Source organism: Anguilla rostrata, chromosome 15, assembly GCF_018555375.3.
Source record: "Anguilla rostrata isolate EN2019 chromosome 15, ASM1855537v3, whole genome shotgun sequence".
In the NCBI taxonomy this organism is placed as follows: domain Eukaryota; kingdom Metazoa; phylum Chordata; class Actinopteri; order Anguilliformes; family Anguillidae; genus Anguilla; species Anguilla rostrata.
Window position 1 is genome coordinate 7840701 of NC_057947.1, and position 10534 is coordinate 7851234.

At 40.5% G+C, this 10534-nt stretch overlaps 1 protein-coding gene across 2 annotated transcripts in view; it reads left to right on the forward strand.

Annotated features, from left to right (window-relative positions):
• The window catches only part of LOC135240714 (G protein-activated inward rectifier potassium channel 1), a 31496-nt gene extending 21279 nt beyond the window's left edge, over positions 1 to 10217 (forward strand). For both annotated transcript variants that reach the window (XM_064310589.1, XM_064310590.1), the window contains one exon: positions 6293 to 10217. In XM_064310589.1, the coding sequence (XP_064166659.1) occupies positions 6293 to 6891 (599 nt within the window). In that variant the 3' untranslated portion in view covers positions 6892 to 10217. The remainder of the gene's footprint in view (positions 1 to 6292) is intronic.
• Positions 10218 to 10534: the final 317 nt, after the last annotated feature.

The following is a 10534-nucleotide window of genomic DNA, read 5'->3' on the forward strand; positions in this document are numbered from 1 at the left end:
TTTTGTTTGTTTTTTTGTTTGATAAAACCCCCCCCAAGTGCCCTTGTCAGCACGCTGGCAGCTTATCCAACCGATGTGTACGTACAGTTGAGTGTGTGCGCCCGCAAACGTGTGTGTGTGTGTGTACAAGTGTGTGCGTGTCTGTGCGTATGTGTGTGTGCACGTGGGCGTTTGCATACGGGTGTGTGCGTGTGCGTACAGGCATGTGCGTGTCTGTGTGGGTGTGTGTGTACATGCAGGAGTGTGAGCATGTGGGCATGTACACATGTTGTACACTGCAGATCCAGTTTCTCACTACGGGTTCTTGTGTTGGGAAGTCTGTTCCTTTCCCATGTTACATTTTAGAAGATATTTTCTCAGAAGTACTCTCTATTTGAAAAGTTTGGTTGGTGTCATACTCAACGCAGTGCATAGCACGTACGCATGTTTGAGTGCGGATCCGAGCGCGTGGACGGACGGCGCGCACCGGTGCAGATTCAGTGGCGATGAACATGCGCTCGGCTGAAACGCGGAGCGAGCAGATGATCCTCGCCGCCATTGTGGCTCCATCTTGGCAAGGCTAAATCCAGGCTTACCGCTCCTCAAATGCCAGTGAGCTCGCAGCGCCAACGCAGAGAAAGCGCTGGAAATCTCCTTCTGGGCCTCGCCGCCGTCCTCCTGTCTCTGTTTTCCTCTTTAGCGCGAGCGAGTAGGTGCGTTCTCCCTGCGTCTCAGGCCCCTGGATTGCGTCTCTTTGTTTACACGTCACCTTCATGGCGCCTCCCGCTCTCCTCTGCTGTCACTTCCAGCTGCGGAAGCTGGCTTAGCTTCATCCACCCAGGAGGGAGCGCGTGCGGCTCGTTTTCCCCGCACACACCCCGGCTGTGTCGGTTTCTGGGCGCAGGCCTACAGAAACGGTGAACCTCAATCTGTTTCTCCTTCATACTTCGAACACATACCCAGCGCACCCCATTAAATAATCAATCAATAAATAGATCAGTGGCTATTTACAATATCATTATGAACACTATATAATTCCAATATAATAAAAAATGACAAATAAAAATATGAATTTAGACATTTACAACTTTTTTTTTTAAACAATAAAAAAACAGTAAAACAGTAGCTGAACAAATTGCATAACTGTGAATAACTGATCTGCTGATTTCTTATCCACTGAAAAAACAAAGCCGGCTGTATGAAATATACAGTATGGTATATATTTTTATGTAATTTTATCTGCTACAGAATGTATGTGTTAAATAAAACAATGAAGTTGCCTGTTTTTAAGTGATGCGCACCATTAGAGAGATGTATGAAAAAAATAAGAGTCTAATCCAGTGATGAAGCTCCATTTTCAGAAGGCATCATAAACTTTTAGTTATGACTTCTATAATGCTTCTCCTATGCATGCACAAGTTCAGAAGTGATTTTAATTTATTTAATAAACGTATAGCCTGTAAACAGTGTGCAGTATTTTATTAGGGATTGGGTTTCATTTGTTTATTAATCTGTTGACTCAGCAGCACACACTGCCCATGTTTGTTTACCCAACTGGGGACTGGGTACTGTATGAAGATCACGGATCTCCATAATCATGAAGGATGAGCGCATTATTGCTGTGTTGCGCCTGGATTTCTTGTGCGTGTGTGGTTATCTTTGTGTATTTCTTGGTTGCATAGCTAATGAGTGTTTGTGCTCATATTCAGATTAAACAAATATGTTGACTGCTTTCTCTGGACAAAGTAATGGGTTTTGCTTCACTTACGTGTGTGGTTTGTCACATCAAGCTTTATTTCATCATTGAAAAATTCATCTCTGCTTCATGTTCTGTTTTCATTTTCGCATTATTAGGGCAGAAGCCATGTTATTTTACCTTGTGGATGACTATATATTCACCAGTATGTTGTTTCTTTTATCATAACCATATTTTACCATCCTCTGTTTTCTGTTTTGTTTTGCAGGGACAGTACGTTGTTCTGGCTATTTAAATCCTTTCTTGATTAGTGGTCACTACATTCACAGCTACAGTATGTACAAATAGCTGATGTACTCAAAAAACAATGCATTGGACAACAGTTGGAATAGCGTTATCATGCTATTTGTGACTGATACAGTATAATAACGAGTTCAGTCTGGATAAACATTACCTAGAGGTTGATTAAAGGTGGATTCAAGATGCAAAGAGAATGCTGAATACCATAATCTCATGATCTGTAAATGCAGGTCCTGGGCACATTGCAAGGCAGGGCAAGACAGCTGAGAAACGGCAAATAAAATTCTTGTTATAAAACGCAAAGTTTATGTCAGGAGGTCAGATGAGTATATTGACAATAATGACAGATATGACAAACTGAATGATAACGATGCTCCTGTTTTCATGCCACCAAAATACTTATATTGGAGGAGCAGTTATAAACAACAACAGCTGCGCTACTAGGCCAGCATTAGCACGTTAGCATGTGACTGTCTGGGAACGCGTGTCTATTGTTAGAATGGTAGGGCCATCCTGGTCATTTAGGCAGACAGTTGCAATTTTATATCGGCTGGAAATTGTGGTAGCAACTTGAGCTGTGTGTGCTAATGTTTGCCTTGAGCCGCATGCAAAAGTGAGATCTAAACAGCCTTGGTATGATACGCTTATGTTCATGCTGGTAGGACTAGTTTCCATAGAAACACAGCTCCAGTCAGGTATGATTTTTTGGATTATATAATGCAGAGAAAACACCTACACTTTGCCACATTTGCAGTTCTATTCTAGAATTAAATGCGCCCGAGTCTTCTTGTAAATTGTGATACGCTTTGCTAATTTGACTGCTAAATTTGCTCATATTATGGGCTCAGTCGTTTGAATATGATTTTTAATAATCGCATGAAGTCAGTTTTCCAATTAAAAGGGAATATGTGCTTATATTATGGAACGAACTCGAGAGATACAATTAATTGTTTATGCAATTCGGCTGTACTTATTAGAGCTGCCTACGTGGAAATTACCCTGTAATTGCGGGGAAATTATATAGGGGTGAATTCACTAAAGCAGATGGGCTTAAATAAGAGGAGTGCAGGGAGCTTGGATGTAAGCTGCCAGCTGAATAATCATTTCCTTGTTTGGTTTTGCTTTTTAATGCCTCTATACCAGAACAGCTTATTCCGCATTTAATACTGTATGTATGAACTGCTCTGATGAGAAGACAGATATTTAAGCAGGAACACCAAAACATCTTATAGGAAATATAGTGGAAATAAAAGTAAAGTGAGTTTGTCAGCTAGAATACACCAAAACTGCAGAATGTTCACATCTGAAAAGAAGATGCGATTGCGACTTAAAAAAATACTCCCCCAGCACAAGCATATGCAAAAGCTTTCTTGTAACAAATGAACACTGATACTGTACCTCACAGCAGTTAAGAATCAAATCTGCTAGGAAATGCATTCTTTATTCTTACAACGAAACGTGTTGCTAGGTTTCAAATGCCGATGTTCATATGTCTTCAGTAGTTCCTGCCAGTATTGTGTTGTTCTGCATATATTATATACATATGAGGACTTTGGGAATTATTGAAAAGCATAAAGGTTTCAGGCAGATTTCATACTGGAACGCTGCAGAATCATTTTCAGAGACCGTTTTCCCAGATGAGCCCACAAAACCGTCATTTCTTAAAAATGGAGAAGCAGAAGGGTTGTGGTGCTTAGCGCTCAGCCATTAAGGCTGGTATTCTAGCAGAGGCAGAACGTGCCCAATTTGCAGGTAGCCGCAAATATACACATTTCCTTCTAAAAGTAACGGAAATATATCCTATATGATTACAGCGCAATTTAAATGATGTCCATACAAGGGATTTCTTATTTGGCTAGGATCCTTACTGGGAACCTCCACCACTGTCATGATTATGTGTATTGAGGAAAATTGCTTTTCCCTTTGTGCAGTTGTATTCTCTTCAACGCAATCTAGCAACCTGACAATGTACATCCATCATTCACTCGGAGTTAAATTTATTTCAGTTCTTACAATACAGATTACTTGTCCAACATTATCTCAGTCGTGGTGCTGAATCTTTATCAAGCCGGTTGTTATGCTCGCATTTTAACACATCAGTTATGTGAATGGTTGATGTAATGGCTGCCACTATTTGTTGTAACCATGATAATATTGCGTCATCTCTGCTCTTTGACCAACCTTTTTGGATGCACTCGTTATGGATGAGCATCTGCTAAATTCATAAATGCCAAACATAAATATAGTGCTTTTTAATGTAAAAAAAAAAAAAGTGCCCTATTGTGAATGTGTACCATTTAATAGCATGATTTAAGCATCTTAATCTTAGTTCCTTGCCAAGGTCAAGATGTGGACTGAATCTCTAAACGGCAAAAGGTTGGCTGCACTTGGAAGGCTCCACTGACAAATTTCAACATTTGTTTTAAGCCACCTGAAGCTGATTCATCCTGTCTGTAAGATTCACTTCCTCTCTCAGTGAGCAAAGATAGCTGGATTCTAAATCGTACAGTGAAGCTGTCCGCTCTTTCTGAATGTGAATAGGACCGGCAGCTGTAATATCATACTGTACACGTTCCTTATTCTCTTAACTCTGCAGTGTCTGTTTGTATGTGCATGAGTGAAAGAGCTTAGGGTGTGGGAGAGAAACGTGGTGGTCGTGTGAGAGAAGCAGAGTTGCTGCTAAGTGCAAACTCAGGTGGAGGATTGTGTGGCAGTGTGAGTGCTCTGCTTCTGCACCTTTCGGCTGTGTGTTTGAATTGGAGATGGGATTAGACCTTCACCTCCGTATTTTCATTGAAATCTCAATGAATTACCCATCAGTGGGTAATAATAAGGGATTATCTTCCACACAGGTAGGTAATTTAATGTGTGCCACCAGCAGTGTGGAAATACCAGTAAACTAAGTCATCCTCTTAGTATTAAATTCAGTTTTATTTAACGTGGGTGCATTTAATAGTGTAAATAAAGAAAATTGTAATGTTTGCGCAAGAAAGGCACAAAGAGAACTTCTCAGCTAATGAACGGCCCTAGGTCTGTCATTTCTGTAGGGTGAAGGCCTGGAGCAGCACCGCACACATGACTGTTTTTTTCCTTGTTAATGTTGTAACTCCTAAAGACAGATGCAGACCTTTGTACTCGCACATTGAAAGCGGATCTTCTACCGCCATTTTCTCCCACCACAGATCTTGTGCTAAATTGTAGTCATTACGCAGTAGGCCGAACACAGCTGGGTATTTAAAACTTTGTTTTCATTTACAATTATTTGCTTCTCATCACTCTAAACATAACTGATATTAAAATGAGCACCTCTTTTATGTAGTCATTCATAAACTTTTATGTGATTTTGTTGGTTTTTTTTTCATTGTGAAAAGAATCTGTAAAGAATCTTTAATGTAGTCATGTGGCATTCTGCCAGAGGTTTAATTGGATCGGAGCATCCTTAGATTCTGAAGTGGCTTGATGAATTGGTATGATAATAAATTGTATTGCATTAAAAAAAATCACCTCTTGTGTAGAGAAGGGCAAATATGCAAAATCTTTGCGATGAATTTCCATCTGCTAAATTGGGAAGATGTTTGCTAAAAAGCCATAATTTCTATGTTTTGGGAATGATTGTAATCCATTCAGAATGGAATATTATACCATTTCATTTTAAATGTATGCAAATATTAGGCCTACCTCCAGTTTTAAGACATGGAAAACTGCCCAAGATAGTACAACTATGCTAACCTTGCTGAAATTGGAAAAATGTCACTTTTATTGAAAGTTATGGGAATATCAACACAACCAATAAGGGACTGATCTGACCTGATACTATCAGATTAACAAGGATTACTTTCACTAATGTTTTTTGAGCATCGTGATAGTAGACATTAAGTGATCCCTTGTGGTACATATTGTGTGTGTTACACATTTTCATATTCAATTCCAAATTGCTCTGTTAAAGTGTCCTTTATGCGCACCTAACTATCAAAGAAGTATTTTGTCTGTGCTTGCCACTATATGTTGGTGATGTCATACTGCAGCTGAATCACATGACTGCTGACATGCTTGGCCCTGATAATTGCTGATTACAACCATGGGCTGAATTACACTTCCTTCCCTTCTCACTCTGTAATGCAAAATCAGCTACATCATCCATTCCAGAACAAAGATGCAGTAGAGTCAGTTGATGTTGAATAAAGTATATTCTCTTTGCAGCAAGAACGTGCAGTCGAGCTGGAACTAATCTGCAAATCTGTGGCCTTTCTCAGACTCGAAACCTGCAGATTTGCATCTTCCCAACATTTCCTCTGTGTCCCTTGTTTTTTTTTCCAGGCATGACTTGCCAAGCACGGACTTCTTACACCGAGGACGAGGTTCTCTGGGGACATCGTTTCTTCCCCGTCATTTCTCTGGAGGAGGGCTTCTTCAAGGTGGACTACTCGCAGTTCCACGCCACGTTCGAGGTGCCCACCCCTCCCTACAGCGTGAAGGAGCAGGAGGAGGCCCTGCTCATCTCCTCGCCCCTGATGGCGCCCTCCCTGTGCAACAGTGGCGAGAAGAACAGCTCCCTGGACGGCCTGGAGACGCTGGAGGACATGGAGACCACCACCAAGCTCCCGTCCAAGCTGCAGAAGATCACGGGGCGGGACGGGCTGCCCCGGAAGCTTCTCCGGATGAGCTCCACCGCCTCGGAGATGACCTACAGCCTGGGCGACCTGCCCATGAAGCTGCAGCGAATCAGCTCCGTGCCGGGCGTGTCCGAGGACAAGCAGCTGGGGGCCAAGGGCAGCAAGATCGGCGAGCCCATCAGCCAGTCCGTGGCGGACTTACCGCCCAAGCTGCAGAAGCTGGCGGGCGGGGGGACGGGGGGCCGCATGGATGGACACCTACCCCCCAAACTAAGAAAAATGAATTCGGACCGCTTTACGTAAAAACCCCTGTCTCTGCCCTTCGAGACACGCGCACACCTCCACTGACTATTTGTAATTTGATAAGATGGACAAAATGCTCACATTGAAGAACATTAGCATATATACAGGCACACACACACACACATTTATACAACGGCTTGGCTGAATACTCGATTCTGATTGACCGGGAGGTGTGCATTATTTTTCCATGGCAGGTGTGCATTATTTTTCCATAATGCCATAGGCCTGGCTATGAAGGTAGTGCCAGCAAAAGTTTAATCACCATTCTGAGTGAATCATTGTATTTCTTGATAAAACATTAAACATGCATCCAGCCACTGCCAACATAAGCACAGTCAGCTTGATGTCCATGATTGACTAGCTAGAGAATAGCTACTCTAGTTTTAGCTTGACTATGTTTATAGTTTAGCCTGTGTTTGGAATATAATTCAATAGCTGGCTAGCTATCTATTTGTGATAAACATGCTGTCAGACCATTCTGGCCTAAAACAAAACTGCATTTTTAATGTTAGGTAACCTTTCGATGGTGAGCGCAAATGACCTAGCTAATAAAGCTAGCTTGCTAGCTAGGCCGATTGAGAGAGGGACTGGAAAGACACATTTGTTGCTGAGTAGTATAAGGTTTGGGATATTTGCTGGAATATTTAAGTAATGTTTCCATTGCAGTAGAAAAGCATGCATTGGTTACAAGTTTGCTTTCTTGCTAAGCCATTGTATAAGCGGGATAATGACCTCGGGGTTAGGCAATATGTGGTTTGAATGCCCTTTGCGGACGGAAATGTACTACCTCTGCATTGGGCATTGAAACAGCGCAATGCCCAGCCCCTCAGTCAGTATCCCTTATGTAGACACACAAGCACACACACACACTATGAAATTTAGGGTTATGGAATTCAGCACTGTTCTTGGGTGTAAGTACACATGCTTTGATAAGAGACCTCAGAATTTTTCAGGTGGTTGCAAAATTAGCACAAACTGGCATGCACGTATCACAAGCGCATGGAATACAATATGTGTACAAATATTTTTCTTTTTTCCCGGCATGGCATTTATAGACACAACGACGATTTTACAGACAATAAATAGTGAACAAACAATCTTGGAAGCTGGAGAGCTGCATCACACTCAAACTGGAAACGTTTTACAGGTTGTTGAGGGTTACGTCCTGTGGTGAAAGGCTCAAACGATTCATTTGAGTTGATTACTTTGGTCATTCAGTGTGGTATTTGTGTTTTTTGAACCGTTATTTTGAATGCATGTTATGCTTATAGTCTTTAGACAGAGACACTGAAATCAAATGCTTAGTCTATATTACATTTGTTTATTTCAGTCTTATTTCACAGCTGTATTTTTGCTACTGTATTTAATATATAGGAGCTACTATTTTATTGTGAATGAAATATATGGCATTTGTTTGGGTTGGGCATAAATATAAGGCTGGATGACACTAGGTATTTTAAACTGCATAATTTGCACCTTACGAAAGCCAATATCATGAAACAAGACAGTATCACTCACAATTGCCTTGTGCCATCCGTCTAGATGAAGAAGGATATTCTCAGAACTGAATAAAAGCATTTGTAATCTAACCACGCAATTTTAAGAGTCCATATTTTCAAATGGTCCTTTATAGAATGGAAGCAATATCGATATAGTCACAATAATCTTGCTGCATCCACATAATAGGTCAGTAGTGATCAAAGAGTTTAATCTAAAAGTTATGAAGATCATAAAGTTTTGATCAGTTTCATTTGTTATGAATTAATCCATTTAAATCACTCGAAATTACATTAATCATAGATAAATTCTGATATGCAGTTATTCATTAACTAATACATTTGAAGAGGTTTTCTTGTATATTTTTGAATGATAAAACTATACAATTTTTAATTAGCTGATTGTAATGGACTATATATAACTCTTATGTCCTTTCTCCTCAGCAGAAGTCAGTAGGTAATTGTTTTCGACTTCCTCTAAAATCAAATCAGTATTCTGAAATAGTCTGTTGTGGTCTGATCAGTGAATGTGTTGTGGATGTAAATGTGTTAATCATATGATACATTCACTCAGAGAATAAAGTGTCAGTTTCTTAAATTAAAAGTTGTATGGCTTTGGAACAGGAATCACAATCAGTATGAAACGATAAAGTGATCAAAGCACAGTCTAGTCAAAATGAATTCTATCCTCCCGTTCGAGCAGTGAAACTGTGCTCCAAATCTCTTGAAGGAGCCATCGAGATGGATCAGTGCGTTACACAACCTGATCCTATTTCCTTTCTGAAATGGAGTGTTACAGTTTGTAGTCCTAAAACCCAGAAGTAAGTTCGCGTTTTTGAGCCATGGGATTTTTCCCCATAGGGATTTTGTTTTGTGCCGACAATAAGGAAATCCCTATGGGGGAAAAAAAAGCATAGGAAATCTTCCGAGGGAACCGATGGCGGAAGAAACATCCGGGTTGGACTACAAAAAGACGTCACCGCTGTAACGCTCTATTGAGACTCAATGGTGATAAGGCCCCTGGAGCCAGAGCCCTCCCCAGGCAGAGCATGGCGGCTCTCTTCACCACCAGTCTTCTGTGCCAGTGGTTCTCAGCCTCTTGACTAAATGAAATAGATAAAAGCAAAAATGTCAACCCCCCCATCCCTTTTCCCATAGAAACACCAATGGGGGTTACCAATCTTAATCATAAAATCGTATGGCCCTTTGCAGTTTTATCTATTTTTAAAAAAATGAAATCCAAATGTATAAATATTTTCTTCACGCAAAACAGTTTGGGAAGCACAAACCATTATGTGGACTGGGTTGTGGGTTGTTTTACTTGATGGAATTTGTGAAGGCAGGTTTCTTTGTATGGAGGTGGGGCATTGTCCATTAAGACTAACTTGTGTATTTAATTTTCCCACAGACACTCATTGTAAAGTCATTCAGAAGCAGAGCCATAAGACTTCAAATGAACTGATAAATGTACGTACTACAAAGCCCTCAGCAAGTGTCAAATTTCCGCACCTTTCTCATAGCATGGAGCGTCGAAGCTCCAGGAAATCTCTACTGAAGGCTATTTCTTTTTTAGCCAGTCTTTCGTTTCGGTTTGTCAAAATGTTTTTCCAAGCTGACTACACAGCAGGTCTGTGTTTCTTGATGGCACTGTAAAACCCATGGCGAAAAACTAAATGCTGTATGTACTGTATGTTGCAAATAGAAATGTCTACCAAACACCTAGATATCCAGGCATGACAATATATCTATTGTACAAACACACAGGTTTTAAATGGACTTGTATGTATTAGTACTGTATAAATTAATCCTGTATTAAACTATGGCAATTTGGCTGGGTTTAGGTTTTTTCAACTCGCATTTTGCTACTTGTATATTTACAGTATGTTGTCTTTTTTCCCGAGGGTGGCCAATTTTCAGTCTTGTGGTCATAATCTTTTGTTCCTGTACCAATATTGAATCTGTTATTTTGGGCATTTTAAACGTTTTTTCACAATTCTTTGATGAAACTATGGTTTAAGGTGAGTTTAAATCGGTGATAATGTATCTTATCACTGGTTTAAACAGGTTCAAAGTGTCATTCACCGTGTGTGTGTGCGCGCGCGTTTGTGTGCAGATATTGTGTGTGACGTTAAATATTTTGTTTTTAG